The sequence below is a fragment of the Pezoporus occidentalis genome, unplaced genomic scaffold, assembly GCF_034315485.1.
Source record: "Pezoporus occidentalis ecotype Australia unplaced genomic scaffold, CSIRO_AGI_Poc_V1 ctg25, whole genome shotgun sequence".
NCBI lineage: Eukaryota > Metazoa > Chordata > Aves > Psittaciformes > Psittacidae > Pezoporus > Pezoporus occidentalis.
Window position 1 is genome coordinate 4,211,903 of NW_026914394.1, and position 15,676 is coordinate 4,227,578.

At 43.9% G+C, this 15,676-nt stretch overlaps 1 protein-coding gene across 1 annotated transcript in view; it reads right to left on the reverse strand.

Annotated features, from left to right (window-relative positions):
• NRDC (nardilysin convertase) overlaps positions 1-14,356 on the reverse strand; it is a 28,401-nt gene extending 14,045 nt beyond the window's left edge. The window contains exons 1-11 of the mRNA XM_062623253.1: positions 14,033-14,356; positions 9,223-9,538; positions 8,958-9,039; positions 8,244-8,397; positions 6,086-6,159; positions 4,540-4,635; positions 3,496-3,618; positions 1,982-2,039; positions 994-1,067; positions 735-804; positions 258-335 (exon numbers count right to left, since the gene is read on the reverse strand). Of these exons, the coding sequence (XP_062479237.1) occupies positions 258-335; positions 735-804; positions 994-1,067; positions 1,982-2,039; positions 3,496-3,618; positions 4,540-4,635; positions 6,086-6,159; positions 8,244-8,397; positions 8,958-9,039; positions 9,223-9,538; positions 14,033-14,340 (1,433 nt within the window). The 5' untranslated portion in view covers positions 14,341-14,356. The remainder of the gene's footprint in view (positions 1-257; positions 336-734; positions 805-993; positions 1,068-1,981; positions 2,040-3,495; positions 3,619-4,539; positions 4,636-6,085; positions 6,160-8,243; positions 8,398-8,957; positions 9,040-9,222; positions 9,539-14,032) is intronic.
• Positions 14,357-15,676: the final 1,320 nt, after the last annotated feature.

Here is a 15,676-nt window from a genome sequence, read left to right on the forward strand (position 1 = left end):
ATTTAAGACAAACAGTGAAAAAGCAAAGTTACCTTTTGGGGATCTCTGAAAGATCAGTCACAGCTACTGCTGATCCATGGACCACAGGCCAAAACCAACTTATTTCTTACTTGGGTCTATCATCAATTTAAATAACTTTGCTAGGAAACACTGATGTAAAAAGGCAGACTCGGCCTGCTTTTATATATGGTGAGAAAATATTTATACACAAAATCGATAACAAAGTATTTAATATGTATGCTTCAAAAGATACCTACTTTTTCCTAAGGAAAGAAAGAACACTGCCTTTGCCTTCATGTCCCACTAACCAGGAAATATAATGAAGAGGCTTCACCCTAAAAGAAAAGGTGAAGGAGATTAAATGCCAGGAGGTAACACATTTCACAGGAGGAACTCAAATCACCAGACAAATGATTTAAATATACACTGTCTGTTTCTTCATGGCAAGTTTTGCATTTTCAGTCAGCATTAGAATAACAAGGTAAAAATGTGGGAGCTCAGAACATAATGGCTAATCTGAGTCAGTGGGGAATGATGCTCAATCAGCCGTGTACCAATACCACTCAGTTTATAAAAGGAGCCATATGTATATCAGTTTAATTCATTTAAAACATGCTCCCCTAGATGAACCAAAGTATCTGTAACACACACAAATGAGATTCTTTGGTTTGTTGTGAAAGTCAGTGAATTATTCATAACAAACATGGTAAAAGTAAAGAGCAGCACCACCGTACCTGTAATACTGTGCCTGTGGAGGGAGTGCCCAAGTGATACTCAGTAAATGAACTTTCTTGATTGGAACAACTGAACACAAATAGATTTATTGAACATAAATATACGTGATTAGACATAGGTAAGAAACTTTATATAATGCTGAAATAATGGTTATAAGTTATTCAGAACCACAAAGCATTATTCTGCAAAGTATCCAGATCACCCAGAGAAAACTATGAAGCAGTATTAAAAGCACTGAAACAAATCTGAGTTACTCACCTCTGTAAAGCTTGTGAAATTCTGGTGTGTCGAAAGGCTGAGACAGGTGACCAAAGCTGGGCTTGGGTAAACCACTTGAAAGCAAAATTAAAGTGTGGCGTTACTGGCAAGGATTCACGGTTACACTGAGGTAATCACAAGAGCATCCCTAGCTCTGATGTGACAGAGACAGTGCACCAGACAACCAGAAAATGACCCTTCACACAGAGCTCAGGATCCAAAGTGGATGCAACCTGACATTCACTTACTCTCTGCCCACACAAGGGAGTAGTTACCCAAGACTTAGGTACCACATCAACTCCACCCTGTCCTTCTGTTCAGGGCAATAACAATAAAAAGCTTGCTTTCATAGCTGTGTTAGCCCTGCATTCACAGAATCCTGATGGATTTCCTTGTGGGGAAGAAGCAGCAAGGAGGAGGGGGGTCAGGAGAGACAAACACGTGTCTGAATGGCATTAGACTTTCACAAGCCCATTTCCATGCACCGCAGAAAATGAAAGAGGAAAGAAAATGCTTTTCAAGCTAGTGAAGTTCTTGCAGAGCCCCCTTTTAGACAGCACGTGGGAGTGAGTTATTGAGAAGCCACCGGAAGGATGACATGTAAACTCAAGAGATGGTGTTAACTTGTTTTGCTGCTAATTAATTTTGACATGAAGCCAAGAAAAGCAACATAAAAGGATCATCTAGGATTGAAAGACTTATCATATAAATCAAGGTATTGGCACATATGAAGCAAACACTACTGCAAATTAGCACTGTACAGCTTGCAGGCTAAGTAACTGTTAAGCAGACACAGAGTCTGCCTGAAACAGTTAATGCCACTCATTCCCAAAGTTGCCTTTTTCCCCCCTGGATAAGGATGTTAATTAACAAATGTTCATTTCCTAAGTTTCTCCAGTAAGGGATTTATAAAAACAAACCCAAACCCATCATTTTAAGATAGACAATTTTGGGTTTTTAATGGCTTTATTCATCAAAAGAATCTTACTTATTTGGGATCTCCGAGAAGATTTCTGTCACCCACTTTTCCAGTGTATCCAGTGTTTCTAATAAGGAGAGAAAAAACAGAAAGGCAGAAATGCAATTTCCTGGAGATCCAAGACAAATCCTTTATCTTATCTCACCAGCTGAGTTATTTTAAAGAGGCTGCAATTCACTAGATCTTAAAACTGCAGAGCTCTACATTCTAAGCTTCGGCTTGATTTTAGCCAATTCTTGCTATTCACTGAGCTGTGTCTTCTGTCATAGCTCTTGTTTTGTACATAGTGCTGAAATCTCAGGCTGATGCAACTGGGATTTGAAGTCCAGTAGTATCTGGTGTGACTGAAAAGGAATCACTGACTTATGTATCTACAAAATCACCAGTACTTGCTGGTCTCATTCCATCACTCTGTGTTCAGAATATACACGTTTTCACACCCAAATGCAACGCTTAGAAAGCCTTCTTCCCATTCTCTTTTCTAAAGTAAATGTGTCAAGAACGAGAAGTTGAGGGGTTTTTCACTGACTTATTAGTAATGGCTTAAACCAGTGTTCTGAATTCCCAAAGTGATGCTGTATACACTAAACAACAACAAAAAAGGTGGGATGGGGTGGGGGGAGGATTGGTGGTTTCTGTTGTTTCAACAGATAGAAATACAAAGTTGGCCTGGCAGACTATCAGTTACCAGGATTTTCTTCCCCATCCCAGAAGAAACATTTCAATCCATCACTCCATAAATGACTATTCAAGAGGCATTCAGTGCCCTAAGTAGTTTATAGTCTAGACAGAAGACAAAAGCACAGAGGAATTACCACCTCCATTATTATCCACCACCATTTTACAGATGGGAACTACAACCAGTTTTCACTTTCAACAAAACCCCTAACTCGGATACACACAGCTACTTATTTTCAGCACAGGTCTCTACTACATGCTTAACTTCTAAGAAATGCCTTATTCTCAGCAGGAACAACCCATAGGTCTGAAGTTATTTGCTGAAATGAGACTTGGTGCCATGTGCATAGAATTTGTCAGCCTACGAGGAAGAACAAAGTCTTCAGACTTCCTAGAGAAATGTGGCTTATTTTAAGACCTCTTCTAAAAGAGACCCAAACAGAACAAGACAATCAGGAGCCCCAGCTGCAGTCTCCCCATTGTTTTCTCTGGAGGGTCACTGTTGATGGCAGAGAAACCAGCAGCACTAAGTCGTTTAAATGGTCTGATTCTACAGTCCTACAAGAGTCTTTTTCAAACACACCTTTGAGACTTTACCTTCTGTGTTAATCTGGAACCTATTCAACAGTTTCAGTGAAAAGTTTCTCCAGAAGTGGCAGGATGACAACAAAGCAGCACAATTGCTCAAGTCTTGTTTAATTTGGAAACCAGGCTAAAATCTACATATAAATACCTCCTGCAGGACTGGACAATCCACTAAAACAGCTTGGGCTACAGCTGAACTCCCACCAAAAGCACTACACCACCAGCAGCAATAAGACTTTTTAAGGAACAACTGACGTTACCTTTAGATTGGACAACTAAAGTCATGTACTGAGCAGAGTAATGGCGCTGCCAGAAGTCCCTCAGTCTGGCGTAGGTATCAATATTATTCATTTTAGGCTCGTGTTTGAGGGTATCTGCATTACCTGTGAAGAGTAAAAGGTGGTCAGTTATCCAGACATACTGAGAACCTCTTTTCCTCCCCTAGTACTCAGTCTAATCATGGTAAACACATTAAATATACCTAACAGAAATCTGGAGTTAAAGGAATGTTAAATTTATTATCTTCCCATTTCTAGTTCCTACTATAAGGGTAGTTGATATTTCTGTGACAAGGACGTACAGAGTCCTCCTGCATCATCAGACCACCCATGCTGTGTTCTGCACAGCTCACTGTGTGTCACCGGTTATTCTCTCACCAATGGAACTTGCAGAACAGGGGAGGGGAAAGAGAGGAAAAATACAATGTTCAGAATAAGTTGTTACAGAGCTTTACAAAATCTACCTACCTTTCAAAGCTGACTAACTCTCTTACACATCAGACTGCAATCTACATGCTCACAAGTGCCATGAGGACAAAGGAGCTGGACTCCCTATTGTACAGGAAAGGAAGAACAAATTTCCCTTCTGCTCCATTCCTATGGCTGTTAAGGTTTACTTCTGCAAGTCCAGTGCTGAATTATTTACTTTGAAAAGCCTCCTTAGGCACAAATCCAGAAATACCTTCTTTTTCCAAGAAACCTTAATAGCAAAAAAACAAGCTTAAGCAAAACAGAGATGACTCAGACAGCACCACCTTTACATTAACAGGAAGTTACATGATTATACGCCTAGGGCGACCTAGCCTCAACCTCAGCAAAAAGCAGTACCAGAATGAAAAGTATCTTAAGAAGCAGACAGCTGCTTTTATTCCCAAACACTTTACAGTAAAATGAGTAATTGGTCTGATATTTCTGAGCAAAGCTAGCATTTGCTGTGATAAGATAGCTCATGCCAGTGCAGTAACCACCTTCTAGGGGTTAAAAGGTCTAAGTATTGTCACTTTATAACATACATACAGAACTTACCCCAGAAAAATTTCTTCATAGGATGTCCAGGCCTGGCAAGACTCCCAAATAACATCTCCTTTCTGTTTGCATCGGAGGGTCTTGCTAGCTGATACTCTGTTAGAGAAATTGCGTTGGGATGTGTCAAAATTTGAGATCATGTTTCCACTGAACAAAGCAAAAACCCCAACTGATCTGAAAAGAAGACACCACACAAGCGCAGCCTGGAATTTGTTTTAATGTATGATGAGGTAATGAAATAGGATAAGAAATAGGATTTGCAGTAGTAGGTCAAAAGGAAAAACGTAGCTCATTGCTGAGAAGAAAGGGATAAGGAGGGGAAGCATGTAAAGCCCCAACCTGTCCTGTCTGAATGCTTTCAATCTGCTAAATCTAGTGGCAACACAAGGCCTTCAACGTTCTACAGGGTCAAGCCCTGCAAAGAACAGAGACAGAACAATTACAAACCTGCTTCTCCCATGTATCGCACAGAACAACTTCTAGCTTAACAATGAAGTAAGAAACTGAAAGCTGAGCAAGACAGTTGCCAAACATGCAGTTTTACAATCAGTTTAATCTAAATGTGGGATTCTGCCAAAATGAGGAATTCACCCCTTAAACTGCATTTTCTTGTTCCTGTTTTTGGTGGTGATAACAAACACTACTAATGTACACTACCTCTTTTGGCTGGGCTATTCTGCAGCCAGTTGCTGCTTGATGCTATTCTGCATCAAGCTGACAGCATCTACTTGGCAGGGCATTACCACAGTGTCAGTACAGTACTGTGGAAGGAGTGGATCTGCATGATGAAGGCAGTGCAAGTGAAGGCGTAAACTGGCCTAAACTGTTGAACCACACCTTAACTCAAAGACAGGCCCTTGTCTATACTGACACTTATCTAAATTCAAAGACTGAATTGCCCATGACCACTTGGAATCAATATTTGACCCATTTGGTAAATCTGCCAAGAACAAGTATTTTCTAAAACAGTGCAGTTTTACAGGCAATCTGGAGGTATGCATTACATATTCAGAGAATCAAGGGAACAGCCCACTCACTTCTATGCCTGGTTCACTTTCCTTTTGTGAAGCAACTTCGTAGTTAAGGAGTTAGAATAAGGAGTGTCATGGTTTAAGGCCAGCTGGCAACTCAGAACCACACAGCCACTGACTCACTTCCTTATAGCTCACCTCAACTTATAGTATTAACTCCACATAGGACTGGAGAGAGCAGTGGGGTTATGTTGTTCACTGAGGAGCATCCCACATGCTCAGGTAATTGGCCAACCAGTTACTGCCAAACCACTTAAAATTACTAACCTCTAACTCAAGAAATGAGAGGGTAAGCTCTGGCAGTGATGGCACTACGTTCAGTCTTTCTCCTGTAACAGCCATTGATATCCTTGAAACTACAACTGAAGAGTTTAATGTCTCTATGAAATTAGGTGAACTTGACTGAAGTGCTCAGAAGGGTAGTCCAAAATGGAAACCAATAACCAGTGTTGTGAAATAGATTTTATTTCTTTAAGAAGGTGGGTAACCACACAGAGCAAGTCATTGCTACTTACCACTGTCCACAGCCTCCACTTCTCGGTCTATTGCATCCCTGATCATTAGCGGGTGAATAAAGAATTGTGCCCACCTATGAAACAGAAAACTTCATGTACTTTTCTTTAGTGTCTATTAAGCTACGGCTAAAAACCAGCAATCAACCCCAGCATCTACTGGTTTAGTTTATAAAGCTGCTTGTCTCACTATAAATTACATTATTCTTGACTATGTCATCTTAAGGAAAGAGAAAAGCCAGTTTTGTGATACCATCAAAAAAGCAAAGGGAAGGCCCTCCCTGCTCCATAGAGTGGGAACGAATTGGTTGGATACAGCAGGATATGACACTAATGGGTGCAGGATTATCTGCCTTTACATCCTAAGAATGATCATACTCGATCAGACAAGTGACCCGTCTAAGTCTGGTTCCTGGCTCTAACAGGGACCAGTATCAAATGCTTCAGAGGAAATCCTTGGCTGTTCATTAGGAAAAGTTTCTTCTTAACACCAAGCAACAGGCTGTTGATTGATGTCCTGAAACGTAAGTTTTTATATCCATTACAACTTTAGCACCTACTATAAAAGTCAGAGTTGTCATTCAGCTACATCTCCTCTCCTGTACCCACAGAGAGCAGAGCAATAGAAAGGGACAGATAAGCAGTGAACGACGACTCTGCAGGAGGCTGCCAGAGAACCTGGTATTTCAGTTTTATTTGTTGAGGTTTTTAAGGATGCACTGAACTGGTTGAAGCTAAAGGTAATACCCTGCTGACAGAGTTCTACAGCTACATAACCCATTAAGTTAAGTGATGTATTTCAACTTCTTTAGATCCACTAGTGCTTGAATAAGCTGAAATCAGCAGCAGCAGCCATTTATCTTCTTTGCATGAGATGCTCTTCTACAGAATTCCTAATTTCAGTGTTTCCCATCCAGTAAGTGATCTGTTGTGACAGATTGCAATTGTATTTATGGCTCTTTCACACTTCCAAACATTTTAAAAAGCTGAACTGCTCTGCAAATAAAAGCTGAATGTGGCCAAATGGAGTAAAATTTAGGCAATGCTTCATTAAAATGTGCCAACACTTGTTCTTGGTGTCATCACAGGAATAGATTTGATCAAAGGGAGTTAGCAGTCGAGTCTACTCTCCTCCCGAGATATTTTACAGCACTGAGAATACTCAGTTGCCGTTCACCCATGAGTGATTTTGTCTCACTGAAGGAAAACATGCATCCCACAGCACAAAAGAGCAAGTTAAACACTTTCAGGCAAAAGATACATTCTTCACTGAACAACCTGGGTTGGGTTAAAGGGTATCCTTTTGAGGCACACATTGTATCATAACTTCCCAGGCTGCCCTCCCAGCCACCCCGAGGGATCAGATTTGGAACCAAAAAGAGATATAGCAAAGAACACTAAGTCTATCAGGACAGATATTTCAAAGGATGAGTCACTGGGATTCTGGGAGCACTTCCCCTCTGAACACTTGTCACATTGCATAAGATTTCTCCCATCATCAATGCTACTAGCTTAAGGGTGTTAAAAAGATCAAAATGCTGCATTCAGCCTGGAAAAGAGAAGGCTCAGGGGATGTCTTAAAGCAGCCTTCCAGTACTTAAAGGGGACCTATAAGAAAGCTGAAGAGGGTTTCTTTACAAGGGTAGGTAGTGACAGGACAATAGGCAATGGCTTTAAACTGATTTAGATCTAGATTTAGATTAGATATTAGTAAGAAGCTCTTCCCTGTGAGGGTGCTGGTGCTGGCACAGGGTGCCCAGAGAAGCTGTGGCTGCCCCATCCCTGGCAGTGTTCAAGGCCAGGTTGGACAGGGCTTGGAGCAAGCTGCTCTAGTGGAAGGTGTCCCTGCCCATGGCACGGGGCTGGAAATGGATGAGCTTTAAGGTCCCTTCCAACCCAAACAAGTTGGGGATTCTGTGATTAAGACTTACACACATATCCTACATAATCCTACACCAGCACTATTTCAAAGAAGCAGGAATATACCCAAAGGAAAACAGTATTTCCTTATATTCAATAATCACTATTGTAGGGCAGGTACCTATGCAAGTTCAGCAACAGCCTTAATCATCCTGAAATGAAGAAGGGAACAGCTACGCCCAAGCTCCCGAGGCACATAGAAACATTCATTAACTCCTAATCACCACTTGTATGAAGTTACCTATCAAGTGCTTCTTTGAAGTACTTCCTCTGCACATCAAACAGGAAGACTGTCCGCTCGCAGTCAGTCGAAGCATTGCCACTGCCCCCATGTTTCTTCAGAAATGCATCAAACCCATTCTCATCTGGGTACTTCAAACTGCCCATAAAAACCACTGGAACAAAAATCAGCAAACTTTACAAGATGACATTAACCCGATATTCCTAATGGCAGCTGTAGCAATCCCTCCTCAGCATGACCACTAAATAACAACTCTGTAATCTGTCTTTAGCAGAAGGCCCAATCAGACTGGAAATAACAGAGGCTTGCTTGGCCTCAGACAAGAGAAGTATTTTGAGATGCATCCGATCAGAAACTTCATGTAGTTTCTGTTCCTGTGTTACTAATTCATCATCCTTTACTAAAGAGTAAAGGTCTGTAGATCCAACCTAGTTTATAAAGCCATAGGTAACACGCTTCCCTCCACATTTAGTGAATAAGAATGTTAATACATGTTAATGCATAGCCTGCCAAAGGGCGAGACATCTTCGCCTGTATTACAAGTTCCTTACTAAGTCAGTATATTTATAAAATCACAAATGTATTTAACTAACGAAAATAAATTCTGAGGTAGCTGAAATAGAAAATGATACTAAAATACTACAGAAATTTAGAGCTACATAAAACTTATATTGCATTGAAGCTGAAGAAGGTGAAATAGGAGCAGATACGTACTATGTTCCAGGAAGTGTGCTAACCCAGGCAGATCTTCGGGATCAGAGAAGCTGCCAACAGCAATACAGAGGGCTGCTGCAGACTAGAGAAAACACAACACTCCCAGTAAAAGCTGCTTCAAGAAACACTTCAGGAAAACAACAGAATAAATCAATCAGGACAGGCACAATAAAAAGGAGGTTTAGTCTGAATGCTTAATGACAAGGTTTCAAATCACAGGAAAGCTTACTATGTATTTTTTCACCCTACAGCTTTAAGTACATACCTGCTTTTCTGTACAGCCTCTCTTTCTCGTCTCTTCCTTTTCAGCCAGCTCCTCTAATTCGCTGTCATCAGCATCATTGAAATCCTCATTTTCTCCATCATCATCCTCACTGTCCTCGCCCTCATCACAGTCCTCATCATCATACCCTTCTCTTCCATCTTCGATCTCAGCTCCAGAGTCATCGTCTTCATCACCTTCCTCTTCAGATTCATCATCGTCATCTTCCTCCTCCGAAGATGAAGCAGCTGTGGCAGCATCCAAGCAATTCAAATCCGAAATCAAAAGTGCAGATAAGCCATTCTGCAGTTTGATATACCTGAAAGAATAATTATTTGATATTAATACGCTTATTGCCCAAATCTGAATTTTCAGAATTGCAAAAATCTCTGTATTGCCCATAAGAGTTCTGTGCTCCTTAATTGAGGTTCCCTAATGAAAACCTAATGGTAGCTTTGAAGCTGAGCAGTGTAAAAGCACAAAGGAAAAACAGTCTTTGCTATTCAATGGGTAGGAGAATAAGAAAGAAGCAGTTCAAGGTAGCAGCAGAAGCCCTTCTCTCCCCGGGACACTGATTTGGGCTTTTATTTCACTTCCTGTGCAATATTTCAGTACTATCACTCAGAGAAAACTTCATGCTCTCAGAATCAGCAGACCCAAACTTCAATAGCCTGTTACGCTGTCAGGCTCTTGGCAGAATAAAGATCTTAAGTCTTTTCCACTAAATAGGCCCCAGAGACTCCATGTTATTTGATTTATCAATGCTTTCTATGAAATAGGGTCCACAGACACACTAGATGTGTTAGAAAGGAAAGATTTCCTCTGCAGGCTTAATAGAGTAAGTCACAGCAGGCTGCTTGGGCTACTATCAAGAAGCATACAGAGAGTTCTCAGTGTGTGCACGTAGAATCTTTTATACAAGTGTGTGCATGCATAGATATTAAAAACCCCACAGGCCCTGTGTCCAGCCCCAGCCTACAACATGTCACACTGAGGACTGCATGCACCAGTGCTCTGCACTGCAAGAACTCTCAGCACTGTTTTCCACCAGATCTGGCACAGTCAGTCCTGATTTGACAGATTAGCCCGAGCACCCCTCTGGGAGCTTGCACCAGATGCAGAAAGGAAGGAACACTGGATCCAGAAAGCACTTGATCCAGCCTAAGAACTGGTGTGATGCAGACAGGTGGTAACTGATCCAGCAAAAAGAAAACTGCTTGTATGAAACAAACCCATGGTCACATCCCACCTTCCAGAAAAATCTGAGCTACAGAGCATAGAACCGTAAAACAGCTTGGGTTGGAAGGGACCTTTAAAGGGCACCTAGCCCACCTCCCAGCTTTATACCAGGTCACAACCCTGCAATGTGGCCACTGCTGTAATTATGTAGCAGAAGCTACAAAGGGATCTCCAGCTCAAGTTACATGGCAAGTACCCAAAAGAACAAGGAAAACACTTTTACGTGTTTTCCAGCTCCCTGGTTCCCAAAGTTTCTCACAAGAAATTTCTCATGTGCTTCACTGTGCAATGTCTGTGTTTGCCATCAATAAAAGGAGGTGTTATTATCAATATTCCCACTTAAAATATGAAGCGAGTGTAAGGTTTGCTTTCTACTAGAGCTGCTATGGCTCTGCAAACCAGCCTGGAAACTAGTTACTCGGAGTACTTCTCTCCCAGCTGAATTTCATACAGATGTATTTGGAGGAGAGGGATAAAGAAGGCATCGTGACAAGAGTTAAGCAGTTCTGAGACAAAACCCACACTTCTTAAACTATCAAGTCTATGAAAAAACAGCTAAAGAACAAATGTTTAATAGTTGTGTGAAGTTTGTGAACTGTGACCTCTCATGCAGTGGGAATTGGTAGCACTTTCTCAGGGCCGGGGTCTCACAACCATTCACACACCTGTTTTGCTTGCTGCAGGACTGCTGAGCAGTACAGCTTTGCTCCAATCAAAAGCACAAGTGCATTTTTGCTTGTTCAAACTACAGCATGTAGTGTGTAACTCGGATGTGCTATGACTAACTGCAGGAGGTATAGAAAGTACTAGAGCCATGTTAACATCTGGGTGCAAAGGTATTCATCCGCAGATGCTGAAAGCCCGTTTGCATCATGTATGTATGTCACATTATGCAACTGTGGCACTTCTGCACGCACAGAGGTCTTAAAAACAGACAGACTGTACAGTTGGGCATTTCAGCCACTGGGTAGCTGAGAGCAAGAGCCCCAGACAATGACAAATCAGCATTCTACAGCATGTCCTCCAGCACAACAATTATCTTCTTCACCTTGGCACACAACTTTCTACTTCAGGTTGTCATGGCTATAAATGAAATAGCAATCAATAGTCATGGAGAGCAGGGAACAGAACAGTGCTGTTCTTCCAGAAGAAGAAGAATTTGCCATAAAGCTCTTCAGCCAGGTGTATCCAGTAGCTCCTGTTGATCCTTTCCCCATGCCTCTATTAAACTAATGGAGCTGGTGACACCCATTTCACATTACTCATCTTCAGGCTGTGGGTACTAGGCTAGCAAGCACCCAGCAGCAAGGCAACAACTGAACTAAGCCACTGTTGAAGGTTATAAGGTTTCACTTCAGGACAGTCTAGAACAGTTTAGGTTATACTGAGCAGAGGCACCAACTGACATAGGTGTTCTTTACTTTTTCCATGTTTCAGTCCAATGGAAAAGGTCAAGTGTAATCAATACATAAGGATCAACCAGTATGCAAAATACAGGACAAAATCTGCCATAATGTAATGTAGAAACAGAAACAAGCATAGTTCTATTGCTCTTTTGAAGGACTATACAGACATCAGCACAAATAAGACTTAAATACAAAATAAATTCCAAATTCTTAAAAATACTGTTTAAACATCCTGGATACATTTAAAACAGGATTGTTCTCACCCAAAGTTTTTTCTTATATCAATGATAATTCTTTAGCAGTTAGATAATAAATATTGAAATACATATGAAAGCACTTAGAGAAGTGTTTTCATTTTCCAAATCACCCAAAACAAGCAAATGCAGGCCCATGAAATTCCATATATGGATGAATTTAAATAAAACACACATTTTGGTAGGGATAACTCCCCACTCATGGCTCTAATGAACAAAATCAACCTTTATTACTACATAACTTTAATCCCAACAAACTCACTTTTGAAAATAGCATTCTAGATCCCCTGGCAGAGCTCTTTTGGTTTTATGATCACTGTATTTGAGAAGATAAAATATAACATTTCCCACTATATTAAGACTGATGTCACCAGATGGGCACATTGAGCTCACTGTGACTGGTCTGCAGTCACTGATGCACGAACAGAGGAGAAAGGGTATATGAATCATTAAATCAACTGCCATTACATTTACTTCGGAGGTCTGGAGTACAGCTCGCAGACACAGGGATGCTTTACTTTCAGCCATACTGAAGGTCTCCTTCCTAAGGGTAACGTCTGTATCTGTGGTGTGCAAGGCTCCCTTCCTGCGCATGGAAATCAGCCTGAAAAGATGCGACACTTCAGTTCCAACTGAAAACAATCTGCCAAGAACAGACAGTAGGAAGAAATCTTCTGGAGGATTTTGGTATTAATTTACCTTATGCTATAAGCAAACATGCTCTCTAACCCTCTTCCTCCAGAGGAGGTTCCTGAGCCTCCAAATAGATAGCCAGTGACAGTTTTCCATGGGTTTCCCCAAGCTTCCTCACTGTGCTGCTTCAGGCAGTAAAGGCAGAAGTTTCCTAATGTAACAGCATCTGTAACTCTGAACTGTGCAGAAAAACATGGCTCCTGCAATGATGCATGAGTAAGAATGGCAGAGGAGAGTCAGGCAGAGACCCAGAGAAAGCAGCAAGGAAATAGGGCAAGAAGAGAGAGACCATGTTTCTCCCCAAGCCAATTGGCACAGTCCTGTTCACACAGGGAATTTCACTGCCAACAAATGTCACTGCAAACCCAAAATTCAGTTCCAGGCTGCGGCAGATTCTCCACTGGCTGCACAGATCAGACATCATGAAAAGTAAAGATAAGCATTTCTAACAGGGGCTGAACACCCTTCTGCTAGCAGAAAGAAGTTATAACAGCATCTCTTCAAGAATGAATGCCTTACAGCACCCAAACAGCTCAACCTTCACTGGTGTTCTCAGCAGTCTCACTTTTAAGGCCACAGAGGCTGAGGAAGGTGATCTTCATTGGGACTTCAAAGGGTATTACTCATAAATATACAAATGAAAACACAAGCAGCAGCACACAAGTAATTCTGTCTCAGCTCACAGACATGTTTGCGTTAAAACTTGGGAGCTCGTCTAAAACGGGAAGAGTAACAGAAGTTGGTACCTGCTCTGTAATACTCCAGCTGCATTTCATGCTTCAGCTTAACGCTTTTGGAACGGAGCTGGCTGGACAAGGGCTACAAGGTAACACCTCGGTGTTGCTCTCCGACCACACAGCAGGGCTTTGGACAGGCACGGATCTTCCGTGTCCACGCAAGCCCTGCTACCGTACGCACCCAGTCAGCCACCTTCAGCGGGAACACACCGGTGACCCCCAGCCCCGTTCTCCACGGACAGGCCCCTTACGCCCCTGCTCAAAAGAAGCCTGACCCCAAGCACGGGAGGCTGCAGCCATGCGGGAGCCCCGCATCGCCTCCTCCCGCCGGCCGGGGCCGGTTTTCGGCTCTCAGGCCCCGGCCCATTCCAGACACCAAGCCGGGGGCTGCCTCAGCGGCTCCTCCTCCCCACAACCCACGTTAAACCTTCCTGGGCTCATGGCCCCTAAGGAGAAGGGGAAAGCCCGGCGCCGCCGGCCCTACCGGTACTGCTTGGGGTCGCTGGGGGACTTGACGATGTCGGAATCGCCGAGGTTAGCGCCGGGACCGACATCCCCTCGGGCCTCCTCTTCCCCGAGAGGCGAGCGGCCTCTGGCGTCGCGGCTGCCCTCCCCGGCCTGCTGCCCCACCGCCAGCTCCGGGCAGCTGTAGTTGGATGTAGTCTTGTTCCTACCGGGCATGGCGGCGGCCGCGCAGCACCACAGCGGCTGGGCAACGGCACGCACCGGCCGGCCGCCCCCCGCCACTGCCGCTCGGCCCCTCCGTGCCAAGGCGGACACGAGAATGCGCATGCGCCGCCGCTCGCCGGCTGCCCCCGCCCCGCTGCCGGCCGGGCCAGCTTCCGCCGCGCGAGGAAGCGGCGGGGAGTGACGTCCTCCGTAACGCACCAATCAGCGCCCGCCGCGGCGCCGGGCGGGGGGAAAGGAACAATCCCAGGGCAGCACTTGGGCAGGGGGAGGCTCTGATTGGTTCAGAGAGTGACGGTGGTGTGGGAGGGGTGGGGGGGAAACCATAGATGGGGAGAGAGGGGGAGGGAAGTGCAGCCCCGTTAAGAACTCAGGCCGGGAGGACAGAGACATCAGAGCGTGGAGGGAGAGGCAGGAGAACAGAGGCAGGTCCCGGGAATTCCCCCCTGTGTCCCCGCGTTCCGGTATTTCTATTCCTCCCCCCCCCTCTTGCATTGGAATACTCCACCAGGCGGCCGTGGGGCCAGCCCTCTCCTCTCATTTCCTTTCTCTATTGGTTGGAACAGCTGTCGCTCATCCGTGAGAGGACCAATCAGGTCGCGGAATACGCGCGAGGGAGGAGAGCCCGAGCAGTCCCCTCAGTGTAGGGCGGGCCGGTGACGAGGCGGGTTGTGCGCGGCCCCGCGGTCCGCAGCCGGGAATAGCTCCGACACCGGCGGTTGGGTCGAGACCGGGTGAGCTTGGCAGGAAGAAAGGGGGACGTTGTCATCAGCTTTCCTCATCAGGGCAGCCAGCCGCCGACCACACTGGGCTAATTTAAACGAACGTGGCTGCTCTTAGGGTTCAAAGCAAAACTGGCTTCCAGGTGGCGTTTTCCAGCACTAACGTGAGCCAGACTGAAGACCAGCAGTAGCGCTGGTCTTCCGAGACATACAGTGTTTATGGGCACTACTGACTGGCTTAAAATGCTTTTGCATTCCAGAATGGTTTCCTTAATAGCTTAAAGTTTGTACCCATGACTTTAACAGAAGGCTGTGTTTGTTCTTAGTATGGCCTAGGCCATGCCAACCGGTCAATATGCTTTTTTCCCCTATGAAACCACAGTGCCCATACAGCAATTCTAAGGCTTGACCCCAGGAATGCTGCCTGTCCTCTTGTTCTAAGTCTCTTTGAACCTGGTGTTTCCAAAGGGCACACGCTGCCAAGATCCTCTTCCTCGTAATGCTCTGAGACCTGTCAGGAAGCTTGCCTTTGTATGTATCACATCCCTTTTGGCATTGTTCCATGTTCAAGTTTTCTGCTATTCCTGTAATACCAGAATTAGTTATTTTATGTGTGTGTATGTGTGAGTCTGCTGCAAAACAGATTATGAAAGCAAAGTTAAGGGATCAGAGGCTCATACAAATGAGAGGGACTGTCTGAGGTACAGGGATGACAAATT